At 36.5% G+C, this 21175-nt stretch overlaps 2 protein-coding genes across 2 annotated transcripts; both read left to right on the top strand.

Annotated features, from left to right (window-relative positions):
* Positions 1 to 1382: 1382 nt before the first annotated feature.
* On the top strand, positions 1383 to 10485 carry LOC113302179 (threonine--tRNA ligase, mitochondrial 1-like). The gene is made up of 20 exons (XM_026551031.1): positions 1383 to 1726; positions 1829 to 2066; positions 2149 to 2208; positions 2465 to 2554; positions 3453 to 3527; positions 3661 to 3789; positions 3902 to 3991; positions 4540 to 4628; positions 4717 to 4813; positions 4896 to 4982; positions 5576 to 5660; positions 6197 to 6291; positions 6666 to 6698; positions 6805 to 6891; positions 7265 to 7357; positions 7976 to 8068; positions 8191 to 8412; positions 9024 to 9095; positions 9599 to 9670; positions 10174 to 10485. Exons 1-20 carry the CDS (start codon positions 1422 to 1424, stop codon positions 10267 to 10269), a joined length of 2208 nt encoding a protein of 735 aa, XP_026406816.1. The 5' UTR covers positions 1383 to 1421; the 3' UTR covers positions 10270 to 10485.
* Positions 10486 to 18319: 7834 nt separating this feature from the next.
* LOC113302180 (CBL-interacting serine/threonine-protein kinase 12-like) lies at positions 18320 to 20371 on the top strand. The gene has a single exon (XM_026551032.1). The coding sequence runs from the start codon at positions 18467 to 18469 to the stop codon at positions 20072 to 20074; it is 1608 nt and encodes a 535-aa protein (XP_026406817.1). The 5' UTR covers positions 18320 to 18466; the 3' UTR covers positions 20075 to 20371.
* Positions 20372 to 21175: the final 804 nt, after the last annotated feature.

The following is a 21175-nucleotide window of genomic DNA, read 5'->3' as shown; positions in this document are numbered from 1 at the left end:
AATGCTGATTATATCATATCCTAATGCACCTTTGACGTCAATTCTTTTTTCCGCTTTATGCATCTAATTTAGGAATGCACAAGCTCAAAATGGTAGAGCACTCAAGCCTATCACAAGGTTTGTGGAGGTTGATGGTTCAAATCCATATGAGTTTTCATGTTATGTTGATACAATATGAGTAGGTGTGTAGCTGCCAGTGCACCTGTGGGATTATCAAATCCATCTGAGTTTTCATGTTATGTTAATACAATATGAGTAGGTGTGTAGCTTCCAGTGCACCTGTGTAAATCCCATGAAATAGATTTATTTGTAGGGAATATGGTTAATTTGTTCCATGTTTTGATGGAGTGTACATATATGCGCACTAGTGTATTTTCCATGAAATATAGGACAGTGTGTGGGTATGAATGGTTGATTTTATATATGAATGTTTTGTAGCGGTGTACATATGCATTTGCGTAATTCCTATGAAAAAGTAGGTTTGTGAGGGGTTACGGATGGTCAACTTTATGCATGGTTGGAGGGGTGTACCAATATTCCCATGAAAAAGGAGGTTAAGGTGTGCTTATGAATAATCGATTTAATTGATGCATGCTTTCCAGGGGTGTACATATTGATGCACCAGTGTATTTTTCCATGAAAAAGCAAATTTGTGTTTGATTATGAATAAACAGTTTCGTGCATGTTTTGGAGGGTGTCATATTGGTGGAGCAGTATAATTCCGATGAGAAAATAGGCCTGGATGTGAATATGAATGACAGATTTCATACATGTTTTGTAGCCGTGTACAAAGTGGTGCACAAGTGAAAAAAATGACTGTTTAAATTTATTAAAGTTTCATGCCTGTATACTTTTTTTTTTGTCCAGACAAATAATGAAGCGAAAATTATGTTTTTTAAAAACTGAAAATTATATATTATATAACTACTCTTTTTGTAGGTATCGGAAAGAGCTTTCCGAATATATAAAGTTTGTGAATTTTGGCCGAGCGGTGTGAAAGATAAATCGTTTTTAAATATTTTTGTTTTTTTATAAAGTTGTTGACATCATCATGAGTCATTTTGGACTAAACTGTAAATATTTGGACTAAATTGAAATTATGAGGGATATTAGTGCATTTTCCATATTTTAAATAATTTTTGGACTAAATTATACCTAGTTAACCGGGGATGGACCATTCCATACTTTTTGAGGCGGTTTTGGACTAAACGTTTTTTTTCCCTTTACAGACCCCTTCTAAGTTCGTAATTGCCATTGTTACCACGATTCAATCCTGATCGTTTATGTTCGTGATCTCAAACCGTCTATTTGTTTTCCCAAATTACCCTTACTTGAGCTGATTATTACAACAAATCCAACTAAAAACCCTGCAAAAACCAGCACTGAATAACTCCTTCACTCACCTTTGTTGTATCCCTTTCATGCTCTCTCTATCTAGGGTTTTCAGATTCCCGCTTTTACTAATGAAACCAGCAGATTCATTATCATCTCTTCTGAAACCAATTTCTTCATTAGCAATAGATAATATGGGAGATAAAACACCTGAATCGGGTAATGTTAATGCGAACAAGAAGAAATCGAAAGATAAGTCAAACTCAAATTCAGTTACTGTTCCTAAAGACCAAGCTTATCTCGATTCCATCACAGAAAAACGTATCCAATTTTTCGATTCTATTAAACTTCAACAAATCAAAGAGCGTGAGCTCATTGGTGGGGAATCTATCAAGTAAGATCTAAAATTCCTACTTTTATCTTCTCTTTGTTTTTTAATTTTTAATAAATTTATGCCCTAGTTTTTAATGTAGTAAGCTCGATTCTTGCTTTTTAGAATAACGTTGCCGGATGGGAATGTTAAGGAAGGGAAAAAATGGATATCAACGCCATTTGATATTGCTATGATGATACATAAACAGTTGGCATCGAGTGCATTGATATCTAAAGTAAATGGAAGCCTGTGGGATATGAATAGACCTCTAGAAGGGGACTGTGAATTAAAGTTGTTTTCATTTGACACTGATGAAGGGAGGGATACATTCTGGCATTCAAGTGCTCATATTCTTGGAGAGGTAAGGTTATTTTTGTATAGAAGGTTTTTGAAGATGTAGGTGAGGTTGGTCTGATAGTGTTGTTGGGTTGTCTTATTTGCAGGCACTTGAGAGGGAGTATGGATGTAAGTTGTGTATTGGTCCATGTACGACAAGAGGAGAGGTAGCGATATTGATGTTACAAAGTACAAACAGTTTTTGCTTAATTAGGAATGGAAATGGGTATAAAAGTTGTGCGTAATGATTTTTATTTAACTACATATATACCATGCTAGTTTTTGGTATTCATCACAGTACTTACCATTTATATATATCAATTGTGTTGCTTCATCAGTATTGTGATTTTTGATATGGCATAGTAGTTAATTACCCAGTTTGAGCGGGTCAGCTTATTAAAATTTTAATTGCTGTTTGTGTAGGGATTTTACTATGATGCATTTTATGGCGATCTTGGCTTGAATGAGGATCACTTTGAAATCATCAAAAAAGCAGCGGAGAAAGCTGTTGCGGTAAGCTAACTTTTGTTTCCCCCCTCCCCTTCTCAAATTCATTAAGCTCAGGTTGATTATCACAACAAGCTAACCATTTCTACCAAATAGAATAGGAAGAATTTCATTTCCAATAGATCTTTAAGAAGCTCCATTTTCATGAAGGCTGTTGTATTCTTGTATCTTATGAACAATATCTATAGACGCCTATTTATGCGGTGCATATCGGATGAGATATACTTGTGCATCATCCGGTTTTCATACCGTAAGCTAAAAACAATGTCTATCTATAGAATAAAAATTACAGAGGAATTCAAAGAATGAAGCCATATACTCTTGATCGCTACTGTTATTCTATGATCATGGGGTCTCTGTAACAAAATCCATAAAGACTGGGAGCTCTGTTACTTTACTCTCCTCCAGTTCTACAGTATATCTTTCTCTGGTTTGTACTGTCTAAAAAAAGGTAACTTGGTGCTGCTATCCCAAAGGTAAAGGTACTGAAACCAGAAGATTACTTCCCTCGAAGTGATCCGAGAAGGCTGAAATGTAGTATAAAATACAAATTTACCCCTTCCCTTCTCAAATTCATTAAGCTCAGGTCGATTATCAGAACAAGCTAACCATTTCCACCAAATCGAATAGGAAGAGTTTCTATTCCAAAAGATCTTTAAGAAGCTCATTAATCCATTTTCACGAAGGCTGTTGTATTTCTGTATGATAGGACTTTATGAACATGCTTGTCAAAAATCTCCCGTGCAAGGCGGCTTACCTAGCCACATACTTAGTTAAAATATGTTCATGCTAGACAGTGAATCTGGTGAAAATAGATAGATGTCATTAGTTGTCTCCAAGTGTAGGTGAAATCTCTGTGTTAGCTGTTTTTTTTCTTGTGGCTCATTTTTTCTTTATATTGCAGGAGAAACAACCATTTGAGCGCATTGAGGTTACGAGGCAGCAAGCGCTTGAATTGTTTTCAGAAAACAATTTCAAGGTAGGTGTTCTATGATGTACTCTTATACTTTAGCCTAAACTGTTATATTTTGGGTGAGCAATTCTTTCAATATGCTACTACCTTTACTTTTCGTTTGTATGAATAAAGCAAAGAACTTAAATGCCTTATGTAGGTTGAAATTATCAACGAATTGCCAGAAGACAAGACAATCACCGTTTATAGATGTGGACCCTTGGTTGATTTGTGTCGTGGGCCTCATATACCAAACACATCATTTGTGAAGGCAATTGCCTGTTTAAAGGTAATAATGATCACATGGCTAAAGAAGCTTTTACTCTATCTATTTCTCCTCTTCGTAAATCCTATTCTCTGTCAAGAAAGCACTATTTTGAACTCTGTGTACAAAATTTCAGGCTTCCTCTGCTTATTGGAGAGGAAAGAAGGATCGAGAAAGTTTGCAAAGAGTTTACGGGATATCATATCCAGATAAAAAACTTCTGAAGGTATTTTTGATGTATTGACTTACTTAGTATATAAAAGTATAGTTTGATGGCCTGCATAATTGTTATCCATCATTTATGATATCTCTGGACAATATATTAGATACCTCCATTAATTTTATGATTGCTTGAGTTTATAACAAGTTTGTATGTAAACATCATTTCTGTGTAAGAAGAGCATTTTAGTTTATAGAATGTTTTTTATATAGACAACTGGTTGACTAGAGATTGTGCTACCGTTTCTTTTACCAAGATTTGACAGTTTTTGTGATGGGCATGGTATGTTTCGAATTTTAAGAATCAACATGTTTTTTGTGCCGCTCTTTTGTAATACTGTCTGAACCGAAAGTTTATCTTCCTTGGCGTATATCGAGGTCGTCTAGTTTTTATTGAACATGTGTTTGTGGTTGATAATTGTGTTCTTTACACTAAGATATTCCTCTTTTTTATTTTTATTTATTTGTTTATTTTTTTTCTTCATTTGTTTGTGTGTGTGTGTGTGTTTGTGAGCTAAATTAGAGTGACTTCTTTAACTGGAAACTATAATGCAGGAATATCTCACCAAGCTGGAGGAAGCAAAGAAGTACGATCATAGATTATTGGGAGCTAAACAAGAGCTTTTCTTTTGTCACCCCCTTAGGTATTTGATTCACAGATTCTTCATTTGTTAGTCATTTTTGGGAAGCGATGGCTGTCCTTAATTGCATTTATTTGAAATGACTTTTCAGCCCAGGAAGCTGGTTTTTCTTGCCTTATGGAACACGCATATACAACAAATTAGTGGATTTCATAAAAGTTCAATACAGGGAGAGGGGTTATGAAGAGGTTAAACTCAATTCTTGTTCTCCATCTAACTGAAATTTGCGATGTTAAGTGCTCTGCATCTCATTTTAGTAATCCGTGGCAGGTTGTAACACCAAATATGTATAATATGCAACTCTGGGAAACTTCTGGTCATGCTGCAAACTATAAAGAGAACATGTTTGTGTTTGAGGTAAGGATCTGATAATTCATACTGCTCTCTGAGTTAGTGTTATGCTTCCAGTGGCTTAACTTGTATTTTCACCAGAGATCAAACTGTTTGGTTTAAATTAGAAATTAACCAGAAGCCCTAACTTGAATACCTATCAAGATGTCAACTAACTTCTCAATTGCGTAATTCTGCATTGATTTCTCAACACGAAGAAGAGTGTAGTGACTGGTATCTCCATACGGGATGCAGTACACATCTGTCCTAATACAACCTCCCTGTCAATGAATTGATCATCAACAGTTATGTTTATGTCGTTGTAAAACACACTTTAGATTGGGAACACAAGCATTTGAAAGCACTCCTCTATCCTATAGTCTTGCTGGTCAGCTTCCCTAGGCTGAAGGGTCTGGTGTGGCATGGCTACATTATTTGTCTGATTGCCTTAAAAAATGTTGTCTTTTTCAAGATTCCCGTCCTCTTGTACTGATGCATTTCACATTCCCTGCACTCAAACACCATTCATTAGATTGTTATACATAATCCTCTAATTCCCGATATATCATATAATTTTTTTTATTGACATCGTTGATTTTCAAATGTTCTCTTATTTGCAGATTGAGAAACAGGAGTTTGGACTTAAGCCGATGAATTGCCCTGGTCACTGCTTGATGTTTGATCATAGAGTGCGTTCTTATAGAGGTAAAATATTGTTGAACTTTTTCGCGGGCAGTTAAGAAACAGGCACTTGTTTCATAATGCTTATTAAAGATTAGTTAAAATGCTTTTTACTTTAAAAAAATTGTCCGTTGAATTATAATTAGGATTCTGCATGTACATTGGAGCTTGTTAGAGAATTGAGTCATTAATCCTCCTTCGGCAAAAGATTGAATTAATTGACTGTGTTTCAAAAGTACACCTGCTGCCGATGTCAGCATATGTTCTGGAAATATGTTTCCTATTCATGTGGCTTCTTCATATGTAGTCAATAGCCAGTATTCAACTTTTCTCCATCATCATTATCATTAACACTTCCCATCCAAACTGTGAATAGGCCAAACACTGGTTTCTTGACTTTGCTCTCTGTCTCGAATATTGTTTCAATTTGTATGTAAAAACAAGTTATTTTCTTTATCATGATTAAATACATACTTGCTTTAACATTATTTTTGTTCTCCACAGAACTGCTTTTACATTTAAGTACATTCATTAAAGCGGTTCCCTTATTTCTGTTTCAGAGTTACCTCTCCGGCTGGCGGATTTTGGTGTCTTGCATAGAAATGAAGCTAGTGGGGCACTGACTGGATTGACACGTGTTAGAAGATTCCAGCAGGTATCTTTTGTTAATGGCGTTACCGTTTCTTCTTTCTCGAAATAATCCGAAAATTTGATGAATACGCTGGATCACAAAACCAGGACTTTGCCCAGGCGCACAACTCATAACCGTAATGCAGACCCTGGTCCCTAGATTTTAACTCTTAGAATAATTCCCAGTAACCACTACATCTCATTCGGATGCTTGGTCCACTCATGTCTTTTGTCCAGCATAGGCTTTTCCTAGTCTCTTTGCCTTTTCAGTCCTTGAATCCAAATACTTCTTGTTTTTCAGTTTATTAATCTGTATACTTCTTACTTTTCTTTTTGACGAGCCAGATTGCTTCTGTATTAAATAGTGTGTTTGACATAATATAAATATTCCTCTTTCAGGATGATGCTCATATCTTCTGCAGGGAATCCCAGGTGAGTTCAAGATTACTGATAGTATGATTTGGCAAGTATGGAATATTCTGTATTTATAATAGGCATAGGCTCGGAAGTAACCACTTCTCATCCTTCTATTTTACAGATTAAAGATGAAGTTACGAGTGTCTTGGAATTTATAAGATATGCATATGACGTTTTTGGATTTACCTTTGAGCTAGAACTATCAACGGTAAGAAACTGTGCTGGCTGTATTTCATATCCAGGGGGTTTAAGTAGAATTGCAGCATGTGATTTTAAAAATTAAGACATTAAATTGGTCAGTTGCACTTCACACCTCATCTTAGATGAATCAGGAACTCAGACCTGGTCTCCATGAAGATTTCATTATTTATAAGCTTTCCATGTGCTGTAATTCTTTGTGGTTAAGTAACATAGGCTTGTAAATGCATCTAATATTGATAACAAATCTTTACTGCTAGAAATTATAATGCTCGACTTGCCTAGGTTACCGCTGATTGTTTTTGTTTCTGTTCGGTCTTGTTTTTCTTACTGTTATATGAAGTGAATAACTTGAGTTCGTTGTATCTCTGTTTTCTGTACAGAGACCAGAGAAATACCTAGGAGAAATAGAGACCTGGGATAAAGCTGAAGGTGCTCTCACTGAAGCACTGAATGAGTTTGGTAGGCCATGGAAGGTAAGTTATTATATTTTGGCTCCAACAATCTTAAATCTTGGTATCTGGAGTTGTTTTATTTGCTGTTAGCCTGTTACGCAATTTGGGTTAGCTTGATTTTCGTAGAAATCTGCGCTATTATAGATTAAAATCTAAAAGTAAAGTAGATTGATCTACGAATCAGTAGTTTATACTTCTATTATGTTAATACCTTGCCGAGTCTTATTCGGTGCTTGCACTGAAAAAATAGCATTTAGTGCTACAAGTTTTATGTCTTTACCATGTGTTTGATTCTGAGTAGGTTACTTTATTCTGTTTAGTTGTCTCTGTTGATTTTACGTATTGTGTTTCATGTCTGGTGATATGAGTTCGATTTGCTGCATCATTAAGGTCTCTTTTCTGTTTCTTTAGAGTTATTTAATTCTTGAGGTGGAATACTAAGAGAATAGCCCCAAAACACACACCCAACGTTCATTACAACGGAAACCATATGAAAAGTTCGTTACAGTAGAAAACATATGTTTCTCAATGGAAATGAATGATAACATTCTATTTTATGAAGCAGCTTTTTATAGGATTCTCTGTAGTTTTACTTCATTTTTTCTTCTTGGTAGCTGTTTATGAATCTATTTTTTACAGATAAATGAGGGAGATGGTGCCTTTTATGGACCCAAAATAGATATTAGCGTTTTTGATGCTTTAAAGAGGAAGTTCCAGTGTGCGACATTACAGGTCAAAATTTGTACCCATTTGGGTTTTATCCTTTTTTCTTTTGTGTTTCTCTTTCATTTTATCTTTCTTTCTCAATTACTGAAACTACCATTTGATGGAACTGAGGAATACTTGCATTGCAGTTGGACTTTCAGTTACCATCTCGATTCAACCTGTCTTATTCAGCGGAAGATGAAGCTAAGAGGGAAAAACCTGTTATGATACACAGGGCTATCCTAGGATCTGTTGAACGTATGCTCGCCATACTGCTGGAACACTACAAGGGAAAATGGCCTTTCTGGCTTAGTCCAAGACAGGCAATTGTTTGCCCTATATCGGAGAAGTCGACGCCGTATGCCCTAAAAGTAAGTAGCATCAACTAGTAACCGTACTTTCTCCATTATGTTCATTAAGAGATGCAGCTATATGCGATTTTAGGTTTTGAAGGTGAGAATTGTACAACATATATAAATCATATGCGCAGATGGAGGATAGCCTGATATGTTATCTGATTGCTGCATGCGTGGGTGTTACTGTGATGTTTCATAACATATGTTGGCACCCTTAAAACTGCCTATCGAATATGCTTAAAATATATAACTCATACGCGCAGACGGAGGATAGCCTGATAGGTTATCTGATTGCAGCATGCGTGGGTGTCACTGTGATGTTTCATAACATATTTGGCACCCTTAAAACAGACTATCTACATCTATGTGTGTGGTAGTGCTGATGAATATGCTTAAAACTTATAAGATAGTTTCTATTGCCTTCTTTTAGTATGTAATCTCTTGCGCTGTTTTAGTTTGTAGGCATTTATAATTTGAATTTAATGGTATGCAAATATTTTAGCTTTAGTTTTCTCATTTGTTTTCAGTTGTAATTATCTTGTGCAAGTATTTTTTCTGCTCATCCTTTCTATTTGTTTGCCTTCTTCATTTCATCTAAAAACGGGGTACTTCTATTTATCTTGTAGTTGCAAGATCAGATCCACAAAGCTGGATACTACGTGGACGTTGACATCACTGATAGAAAGATAGACAAAAAGGTTTGTTTCTTAATCCTTCCAGACTTGCATCCACCTATGTTGTTGCCTTTATTCTTCTCCAGATTGCGAAATAATGGATTGCTTGCCCATGAATATCTGTTTCTTTCATCTGGCACTTAATAGGCTTCATTGCAGTTGTTAAAGAGTGTTTTCCCTTCTTAAATAGGATCCATTTTATTATTTACAAAAATTAAAAGTAGAGCCTCGGATTTATCTGTTCATGCATTGTTAAAAATGCAAATGACGCCGTTTTTTTGGCTTGGCCATGGGTTTTCAATGCACCAAAGCATTTAGCTGAATTTATATTTTAGGCATTTTTGTTTTGTCCTACCATGGAACTTTATCTGCATGTAGGAATTCACTTCATTAGATCTCTTTCTGTTTTCTCTTGTTTAAGAGTATGTAAAATTACTTGTGCTACACATTTGCGTTGATGTGTCATTGTTACATTCCGAATGTTTTTTGGTAATTTTTTAATTTTAATTTTTCTGGGGAATCTACAGATTCGAGAAGCCCAGTTGGCACAATACAACTATATGCTGGTGGTTGGTGAGGAAGAAGCCAATAACGGAACGGTTAGCTTACTTCACTTGGCACTATAAGCATTCTTACTTTACAATGTTTACATTCGTAATGTCCTGCCTGTTAGTTAATATAGCTTTAGTGCGTTGCATGTAATTGATATATCATGTGGATAGCCTGTAGTCTATGGTGAGTACCTTTGGTGCTCTAAAATCCCAGCATAGGGGTGTGGGGTCGGCTTTGACGAAGTGTTCTAAGTGGGCTCCTGTTCTAGTTGGATCTGTTAGATAACAAACTGTCTAAGAACCATCTGTTATAGTACCGGGTCTAGTCTTGGTTCAGATCTTGCTCAGTGCAGTTCATGGCTGTGATGGCGTTACTTTTGAGGAAATTACGCCTGATGCTAGTTGCATGTGATAACCTGGTCATGATAGGCATCTACTAATTATGAGATAGACCTGAACAGGAAAATGCTATGTCATGTTTATCCTGCAGATGGCCTTGTGAACTGTTTAGTTTTCTATTTTTAATTAGTTTTTTTCTCAATGGTTTGTAGGTGAGCCGACGAGTTAGAGACCTGGCAGATCGCACAGTTATGAGCGTTGAGGAGCTACTCACATTCTTCAAGGAAGAGGCCGCAACATTTCGTTAAAATGTCATCACAGCAAAATATTATTTTGGAGGAAACAGGAGAACTAGATATTGGTTAACGATAATGAGAAGAAGTGTTTCTTTTTTGCAGGGAATGAATTGTCAGCGATGGTTAATTGGTTTAGCTGTAATGTTTTATTCAAAATATATGCACATGTATGATTGACGAGCCCTATCCATCTGAATCATTTTAAAATGATAGTGATTTTGCAGGCTATCTTAGGTTTCTTGTTTGAAAGTACTCTACATAAGAATTATGCAAAAAAATTTGTTGAAAATTACTTGGCTAGAAACTGAAACCACCCTTATACTAGGCAGCCCTGTGGTGGCTATACCCATAAAATTGTTGGTGCCTTCCAACGTCACAGCAAGTCAAATCAACAGCTCCGTTTGCAGATATACTAGTTAAAAAGCCCCAAAACTACTCACGTGTTGTTAGATGTCCGGGGTTGCCTTCGTTCGAATTCTCCTTTCGCTGAAGATAGCTGATAACGCGTTTGTTATCTCCGTTTATGATCAAATACTAAATTTTGCTCTCGATTGCCCAATGAAAACTCTGTTGTACGGGTAACACTTATGCTTCTGCTTCTTCAGGTGAGTTTGCTCCAAAACGTCCCACGCTTAGCTCTATTGTTTGTATCCTTCATCTCCTAAGGTTTTGTACTCCAGTTTATGTACCCGCTGTACATGGACGAGCTCTAGATCCCGAGTGTGTTGTGATATGGTTGATCCTGGATTCACTACCTTGCATCACCATATGGGAGTCAGTGTCTTATATAATGGTGTTCATTTTCCCGTGACGTCTCTTTAAATGGATAAATGGTTTAGGCAAACCAGCAGATGGTGAGATAATAGGAGGATTCATGGGAACGTCTCTGCAGGGAGAAAGGGGTTCTTGTCCACCACACATTCACATGTGCTTGGCCTAATCAATGCTTCATAAATTTTATGTAGTAAATGAGTATCATGAAAGACAGGAAGAGCTATTTACGAATTGATGGTCCCTTGCAGCGACCTCCTTTCTGTCCCTTCACCATTGTGCCAGGAATGTTCCAATTTTGATCTTGTAGATTTTGCTAAGCTAATGCTCAAATCCTTTAGGGGTCGGTCGGTTCTTCAGAGCTGGTGTCATGTGAAAGGTCAGGCAGAAATATGTTTTAATGGTGGTGGGCTGGTGGCAAACACACAACACTCGTTTTGGATAATAGATTGAAGCAGGAAAAGGCCTGAGTAGTGCTCATGTATTAAATGCCAGGAACATCTAATCTTAATCTTTTCTTAACAACTACTACTTCCCAGGCTGGTTTGGCACGGAATTCATTCAAAATGTGGACCAAACTTCATCTCAGATGTTTTTCTTTTTACAAACAAAATAAGGTTCTTTCTTTAATATCCCTAAAAGCGATTCTTCATCCTTCACAGTCACAGACACCCTGTTCCGTTTTTGGTGCAAGTTGAGTTTTGGTTGGTTGCATTTAGAAGGAACTTATCTGTCATATTTAGTAAGTCGACTTACTCAACATACACTCCATACAAGACCCCTAATTTTCTCGTTTCATTTTCTACACAGGTATGCTATCCACTACCACTAACCACCACCACCATACACCACCTTGAAAATGAACCTGAGAGGACAAAAAAAGAAAAAAAAAGAAACACCGTCTGCTTCAATAGAAAGTCCCTCAAAACTCCACACTTCCAAGTTCCATCGCATATTCAAAATTGCAACCCTTGTCATAATCAAACAGTGGTCCCAATTTTTTCTAATTACAGTTTCATCACGATTCTTTCAAATTTCTAACACAAACTCATTAGTACCAGATTTGCACAATCTATGTATAATTTGTCTTTCTTAAAATTAGAAACTCAGAATGTTCGGCTATAGGTAGGAAAATCGCAGGATATAATCATAATCCCCTGTGGAACTGCCATGTGTTTACCGGTTTTCTTGGTGTTTTACTGCACATGACAAAATAGAAAACATCTGGCAGCTTGACGACCCACTAACGTGCCAAATTGTTAAGATGCGTTGCATTGTATAGGTGCAATTCAGTGTTAGCGATCCAACCGTCACATTTATATTGGTCAACCCATTGACTAGTTGGTTTATCTAAATTCTCCTTTTTTATGTCTTGGTCGAGTAATACGGTGTTAATTGTCCATCTACTATCTTTATCAACACTCACCGACTTTTTTTTAGGATAAAGAGTTTTCTTGCCATTATATTTGGGTCAGTGTATGTGGCACTTGAATTTTCCTCACATGATGAGACCTCTTCTTATCATCTGATTCATTTTTACGTGTATTTGATCTTGATTTGAATCCAACAACTGTTTTGTAAGTTGTTAAAATCTTAGATATTGGTCGGCAGGAGCTAAAGTCAGCTGAGCTAAGTTAATCTTACGAATACAAATTAGGCCTTTTCAAATAATAGTTTTAAAACATCAATACTAGATAACTTCTAGTTTGATTCCGTAACTATATCACCTCCTCATTGTGCAGGATTTATTCTTGGATTTAAAACAATAAAATTGTACGATGACAGTAAACAGATTTATCTTGCCTAGCGTTTTTAGGGGCCACCCCAAAGGATTTAGGGGCCATCAATTTATACCCAGCCAAAGACTCTAGTTAAGGGGTACCCTATATGATATTGAAGTTACATAAATGCCTTTATGGTAAAACTGTATGAAAACCAAATCAAAAACAATTCTACTCATTTCAACTCTTCTTCTTCCAGTTTCCTATTATCTTTCGATTGTGGAAGAAAAAAAAATTCCACTCCAAAGTCAAATAGCCCCAATTAGGTAAGAATCGATCATTTTTGGGGTTTATTTCGCTTTAATTCGGCGAATCGAGAAAAAATAATTCTAGGGTTTTCGGTTATTTATCCAGATTCGGGCGATATTCATGCTCATTTACTTCCGAATGTAGTCGTGTTCTTCATTTCTCAAGAACATCGACAGTATTCGGGAGAAATATTTGATGGTTATCGGCCGAATATTGTTGGCCATATCTTCCTGGATACAAACTGGTAATAATCGGTAGTTTAATGAATTTTTTGTCTCCCGAAAAATATATTTAAGTAGACACACAGTATTCGGAAGTACACTCACTACCGAATATATATATATATATATATTGAAAAATCTCAAAATTTCTGATATAGGAAAAATCCCATTTTGGGGCCAGTATTTATTCGGAAGACAATATAATGTTATATACTTCCGATTATTTCAATTTCAAAATTTGAAAAGTATAAGTTTTTCCCAAATTCTGATTTTTGGGCCATCGTACATTCGAGACTTTACAAAACAATTATCCTCCGAATATAGCAAGTTCAAAACAAACCACGCCTTGGCTCTAGGTGGTTTCAAGGGCCAATATAGAATGTTAGACAGCCCATATTCGGAAGTTTGGGTAACTAATTATACTTCCGATTATTTCAATTTCAAAATTTGAAAAGTATAAGTTTTTCCCAAATTCTGATTTTTGGGCCATCGTACATTCGGGACTTTACAAAACAATTATCCTCCGAATATAGCAAGTTCAAAACAAACCACGCCTTGGCTCTAGGTGGTTCCAAGGGCCAATATAGAATGTTAGACAGCCCATATTCGGAAGTTTGGGTAACTAATTATACTTCCGATTATTTCAATTTCAAAATTTGAAAAGTATAAGTTTTTCCCAAATTCTGAATATCATCGATGTCAATCACTTCAACATACCTACCCAACTTATGACGACATGGGAGTCCAATACCTATCATATCCTTGCAAACACAAACCGTATTCTCGTCATCATAAGTTTTATATAACTTCAATTGTTTCATCATGCGATTTATTGCCCATCTTGAAACTTTATGAACAACTCCCCTTAGAAGCAATTTTTCCTTAATATGTTCCATCGGGAATTGGTGTACACTAAATTGCATACATTTCGTAATCTTTACGAGATCACGATTGGTGAATTCATGGATTGCTTCTTGGATCGACACAACTCATTTTGACTACCAATTAGTATTTTCTTTAGTCGACCATGAGACCCATCCGCAATGCTTGTCGCCTCGTTCTTGAAGTTACGATATTCATATGTCCATGCAAACACAAACCTCTCCTTAATCGTTAACCATTGTGTTTTACAATACTCAACCGGTTTTGGGTAGTCCGTGCTGTATTCATCCTCAAATTTCTTCAAGTTACATTCGTAAATTTCCTCGGTCATCGACCAAACGATTTTGTCCCATGCTTTCATGAACATTTTCCAAATTATTCCATCCTCCTTCCACTTTTCTTCAAATAGCCTATCCTCTTCCTTACGTTCTTCCAAGGTTAATTTACTAATGCGCTCATCCTCTTCCTTTGACCTCTTGGTACCCTTCCTTGGTCTTTTAGCTTGGAAATGATGATGGCAATTGGTTTTGAGATTGCATTGAATGTGCCACGTACATTGCAAGTTTTGGGATTCCGGAAACACTACCGCTATTGCATGCATTAAGGCTTGATCGTTATCCGTTACAATAACCCTTGGAAAATTATCACCGTTATAAATGGACCTCAACGTCTCCAACATCCAAATGAAACTCACATTGTTCTCATGATCCATTAAACCCCATGCAATCGTAAACGTGTTTTTTTCCGAAGTATGGCAAGCAATGTTCAACAACGGCATGTTATACTTGTTTGTCTTATAAGTAGCATCTATCAACAAAATTTGATGAAAGCATTGAGCCAATTGGATCATTTCGGGATGTGCCAAGAAAATACGAACCACTATACCATCCTTTTCTTCCCTTCTCAAGGTGTAGCCGTGTAACTCCGCTAACCACTCCGATTGTTGCATGACCGTTCTACCATCCCAATCAGTCCTTTTGATCGTAGCTAGGGCCGACTTAATTGTAGACAAAGAATACAAGTTGTCGGGATCGTCCGCCTTTATTTTACTTAAGATCGCACTCGCTTTTTGGATCCGCATAGACCTCACCGTCTGCATTTGATGTGGTTTTAACTTGGCAACCATTACATGTCCAATTAAATCCAACGGATCATCATGGTTGTGACAACCGTTATCAACTTTATACATTTTATACTCTTTACCTTTAATACCATCGGGCTTATAGAAGACAATCTTAAATGGGCATCCTATCTTCTTGGTATTGCTTCGGTATTTCCTATTCGTCTTCCGTATGTACTTACTATTCTTTCCCTCGTGACTCTTTCGCGTCCCACCTCGCTCACAAATCATTTCAAATCGAGTGTCACTAACATGATTATTTTGAACTACCACGCACATGCTATCTTTTGCATTGTTCATAAGCCATTCCTTTGCCTCCTTCTTACTTCCAAATGTCTAAACGTGCATAAAACAAAACAAACCTAATAAGCATAACCATTTAACATATAAATTTTGAAAAAAAGAAAAAAGTAGTAATGAGTATACCAAATCGTTTGCATAGTATAGGGAAGTGTCGGGCCTCAAATAGAAGTCATCAACAAACTCTTCAACGGCCTGCATATGAAAGCAACAAATTATTATACAATAATCGGAGGTTATTAAATAAGTCAAACTTCCGAATATTCTATATTCGGAATCCTATCGGTTACCCAAAACACCCGATCTATGCAAATGAATGTACACAGTTTACTGAGCGAAAAAAATGATATATTCGGAGGTAATTAAATAAGTCAAACTTCCGAATACTTTATATTCGGAATCCTATCGGTTACCCAAAACACCCGTTTTATGCAAATGAATGTACACAGTTTACTGAGTGCAAAAAATGATATAATCGGAAGCTAAAATATATAGTAAAACAGCCGAATATAAATAACCGGGAGATAACTTTAATCGATAAACATCCGATTTTCAAGTTTTCGGAAATTTTATTTTGAGGCCACTGTTATATTCGGCAGTCAAATAATGTTAAACTATTACCGATTGTAAAGGATAAGAATACTGAGTTTTGAAATTTTCTGAGGAATTCGTTTTTGGGGCCATTCGGAGGTAAATAACTCTACATAACTACCGAATGTAGATATTTTTGGAAAACCAGTTTGGGGTTTTTCTCATATTCGGCAGTAAACTAGTATCTTGTAACTACCGAATATACATATTTGGTACTCAGTGTGTTATATTCGTAAGTTTAATCTAGAAATTATCTACCGAATCTGGGTAGTTCATGGCATTCAATGCATGCAATAATCGGTTTTTCTTGTTTACAAAAGCACACAAACGCATGCAAATCGAGTATTTGAGTTTCTTAACACAATACCTGTGTTTTACATGCATCGTTAGCTTCAATATCATGCGATTCTCCATTTTCTTCCATGAAAGGGTCGTCTATGTTTTCCTCTCCACAAAAGTTTGGATCATTCAACATATACCCCAAATCGTCTTCTCTAAACGGTCGTGAACCCTCAACATTTTGTTCTTCGTCATGATTCTCACCTTCTTCTTCGTATCCATCCATTTTTGTAGTGATAAAATGGGTTTTCTCTTTTTTTCCTTCATCTTCTTCTCTATAACTCTAACAACTCAAAAATTAAAAAGAAATGGAAAAAATGAAACACAAATCATTCTAATACTGCACCGACTACAATCGGAAGTATGGGAACGATTTTGGCTTCCGATTGCATTCGGAGGGTAACAATGTTATCATATCCTCCGAATATATAAGGGTAATTTCGCCATTACGAATTACGCGAGATAAGGGCTGGCTACATTTTCCCTTTGGGTGACCTTTTTTGTTTTATTGTTGACCCCTAAATCCTTTTGAGTGGCCCCTAAAAACGCCAGGTTATCTTGATCGGCATTGTTAAATCAATTCCATTTCATCAAAAAATACAAATTGAAAATAATTTTTTAAGAAAGACCATGATTGGTTGGTTACTCTAGAAGTCAAGATGTGCACAAAAACGGTTCATACAGCCGAAGCTTACATGAACAAGTCTGTTATAATATTAGTTTACTGGCATCCATGGCCCAAAGGCCATTAAGAACTGAAGTTCAACTTATTTTCGCAATGACTAGTGCTATGATGCACTTAAGTGCTGAACACACACCTTTAAACTATCAAATGACCCGTGTCATTGTAATACATTGGTAAAGTCACTGGATGATGATACCAGTGAACTGAGTCGAAATTCACCAGCATCAAATTCTTTACCGATGAAAAATAAAATAAAATAAATGGACGTAAAATCTGACATCATATACTATATGCATAACTACTCGTTATGCACTGGAATGCGTGATAGCCGGACTCGCCGACTCGCCTAGACTTGGTTATTCATACCTTTCCCTCCTCAACGGGCTTGAGTCTTGTCAAATCAGGAATAATAATCACATATATTTCCTTCCAAGGATCTGGCATCATTATTCATACGAAACTAAGGTGCGTCCCACAGTTGAAATTGATTGAGGAGCTAGTTCCTAGTACATTTGCGTCCGACCAAGAAATATGTTAAGCTGCAGTTACTAGCTCAGAAGAATATAGGAAGCTGTATGATATGTACTTGGCAACTTAACTTGTCCGAGGTTGAGATGTCAAAAACCGATGCCAATACTAAGATCACCCCAACATCGCATATGATGGTACTCTTACTATGCACACCACGTAAAGTGGGACCACACTTTGTACATTTCCGGTCCCACACGTTCTAATCAAAAACCATAACCGCAATCGGCATATTCTCCGATTCACTCAAATCATAAAACGTACCAACTTAATACCGTCAATCACGTTCCACATTATCACTCATTTAACGTGTGGCACACGAATACATGATTGCTGAATCTCACTCGGTTCACAGATCATCAAAAACAGAACATCTTCTACGTGGCACCAAATTGGAGGCTGTCATTTCCGTCGATACTTGAACCCTAATTAGTCATCTCATGGTCTAGTCTTTCCCAATATCTGACCGTTTAATATTTACCTTATTTGTCACTTCGCTGATCTGTCTAACAGAACCGCACCGTTACATATATCCGTTAACTTTTCCATCCACCTCATTCACTCTGTATAAATCTTCCTGAACCTCCTCAAACTCATCTCTGATATCTCTCTCTCTGTTTTCTCCGAATTCCACAAACCCCAAAATTCAAAAAAAAAAACCCTAGATTTGAGCCAAATCTCAGCTACTAGGGTTAAACAATCAATCAAAATCCTCCTAGGGTTTGAGAAGAATCCTAGGGCCATGGCTGCTGAGAAGAAGAAAGAATCAACAGCACTGCTTCTCGGCCGGTACGAGATCGGGAAATTATTAGGGCATGGTACATTTGCAAAGGTATATCATGCTAGGAATGTGAAAACAAATGAATCTGTTGCGATTAAGATTCTTGATAAAGAGAAAATTGTGAAGGGCGGTTTGATGGTTCATATTAAAAGAGAAATCTCGATTTTAAGACGGGTTCGTCATCCTAATATAGTTCAATTGTTTGAAGTAATGGCGACTAAGAAGAAAATATATTTCGTGATGGAATTTGTCCGTGGTGGTGAATTGTTCAAAAAAGTAGCTAAAGGTAGATTAAAAGAAGAAATTGCAAGAAAATATTTCCAGCAATTAATCTCTGCCGTTTCATTTTGTCATCATAGAGGTGTTTTTCATAGAGATTTAAAACCTGAGAATTTATTGTTGGATGAAAATGGTGATTTGAAGGTCTCTGATTTCGGGTTAAGTACTGTTTCTGATCAAATGAAAGATGGGTTGTTTCATACTTTTTGTGGGACACCAGCTTATGTTGCTCCTGAAGTTCTTGCCAGGAAAGGATACGATGCGGCTAAAGTTGATATTTGGTCATGTGGTGTGATTTTGTTTGTTTTGATGGCAGGTTATTTGCCGTTCCATGATCAGAATATATTGTCCATGTACAAGAAGATTTATAAAGGTGAATTTCGTTGTCCCAGATGGTTTTCTCCTGAATTAGTTCGTTTATTAACTAGATTGCTTGATACAAATCCTGCTACTAGATTTACAATTCCAGAAGTTATGGAGAATAAATGGTTTAAGAAAGGTTTCAAACTTGTCAAATTTTATATTGAAGATGATAAATTGTGTAGTGTTGAAGAAGCTGATATTGAGTCTATATCATCTGAGAAATCTTATTCGGAATCTGAATCTGAACAACAAGATTCAGTAGATAATGAAATTCAGTCGCACCCTAAGAGAGTTTTGGGGTTGCCCAGACCGGCTAGTTTGAATGCGTTTGATATAATCTCGTTTTCACCAGGGTTTGATTTATCCGGGTTGTTTGAAGAAACAGGAGAAGAAGCTAGAATTGTTTCCGGTGCTCCTGTTTCAAATATTATCTCAAAATTAGAAGAAATTGCTAAACTTGTTAGTTTTACAGTAAGGACTAAAGACTGTAGAGTAAGTATTGAAGGGTCCAGGGAAGGTATTAAAGGTCCATTAACAATTGCAGCTGAGATTTTCGAATTAACTCCTTCGTTAAGAGTTGTTGAGGTGAAGAAAAAAGGCGGCGATCGTGCTGAATATGAAGATTTTTGTAACAATGAGTTGAAACCTGGGTTGCAAAGACTTGCTTTTGATTTATCTGTTGCAGCAGATAGAGCAGCAGAATGTGAAGAAATTCGCAAACCTGGTGGGTTGCATAAAGTTGCTTCTGATATATCATTTGGTGGAGATAGAAGGGACTATGAAGATTTTCATCATTTCAGAGGTCATATGCAGCCTGCATTAACAAAAGTTGCTTCTGACATTTCTCCAATTGCTGTTGCTTCTGCTGTTTCGGAGTCTATGGCGACACCCTCTCCGGTTATATTTACTCTTTCAGATTCAGAATAAGGAGTTAGAGATATATTTGAAGAACACAAGTAAAGTATGTCTTTGTTACTTTTGAATTTACTTTTTGTGGGTTCTTTGTATAATATAATCTGTATTCTCTTCTTTGTTTGTTGTTCGTAGTTTATTTTTTTGTTGTAATGGGGTTGGTTTCTTAATTCGACGACATACATGAATTAGGGATTAGATTAGGATCATCATCAACAGTGGGTCTCTCAAGTTCTTAACTGTCACAATGTTCATATGAAATTTCATAAATGAGACTGACATGAATGAAAACCTATATTGTTTGGCATCCAATTTCGTCTTTATTGGTCTTGTTTTCCTTTTTTGAGTATGTACATGTAGCTGATTAGTTGATACTATTTGACAGATTTAAACTTATGGACAAGAGAAAAAGTATACACATGACTAAAGCATTAAAGATTTTGTCCAAAATAGGTGTTTGTGATATGGTTTGGTCTGAAAGGCGATTATAACCAAATTCAATTTAGGATTGCTTAAAGAGATTATGTAATGGCAGACAACCCTTGGTGGGTAGTATTAGCTATCATTAGCAGTGAATGTCAATTCTTCTTCCTTACATGGTTAGATCTCACTGATAAGTATTTTAGCAGACAGTTGTGGCTCACAGATATGGCGAAGTCGCTAGAAGTTGAAATCAGGACTTGGGGTTTTACATCTGCCGACCTCTTTACAATAGAAATGATACACGATGTGTGATATTGGAGGTTGTTGAACATAAGTATGTCCGAATCATTGTATTCGAGACTTCTGTGAGGTCTGTTGATGTGATCCGGAGAGGAATCTAATAGTTTAAGGTCCTGATTGAATACCAGTTCCCCTTTGTTACACAGACTTCTGATACTAAATTGCACGTGTTGTTTAGACTGGTACGTTCTTTTGATTGATAGCAGTGCTAGTGTTGAATTTTACTTTTGAAACACACAATTACATGGCTTACAAACATCCTTCCTAGGAAAATAGAGACAAAGAAAATTGGTTATTGCTTTCAGCCACTCAAGAAAGAAAGCCAAGTTGTTTTCATCTTCTCGTGACCCGAATTTCGTCCTGCAGCGTCTTCCAAAAGATTTGGTTAGTTTT

Source organism: Papaver somniferum, chromosome 8 (genome assembly GCF_003573695.1).
Source record: "Papaver somniferum cultivar HN1 chromosome 8, ASM357369v1, whole genome shotgun sequence".
In the NCBI taxonomy this organism is placed as follows: domain Eukaryota; kingdom Viridiplantae; phylum Streptophyta; class Magnoliopsida; order Ranunculales; family Papaveraceae; genus Papaver; species Papaver somniferum.
The sequence above is the reverse complement of the archived record's forward strand: the minus strand, read 5'-3'. Positions and strand labels throughout refer to the sequence as shown.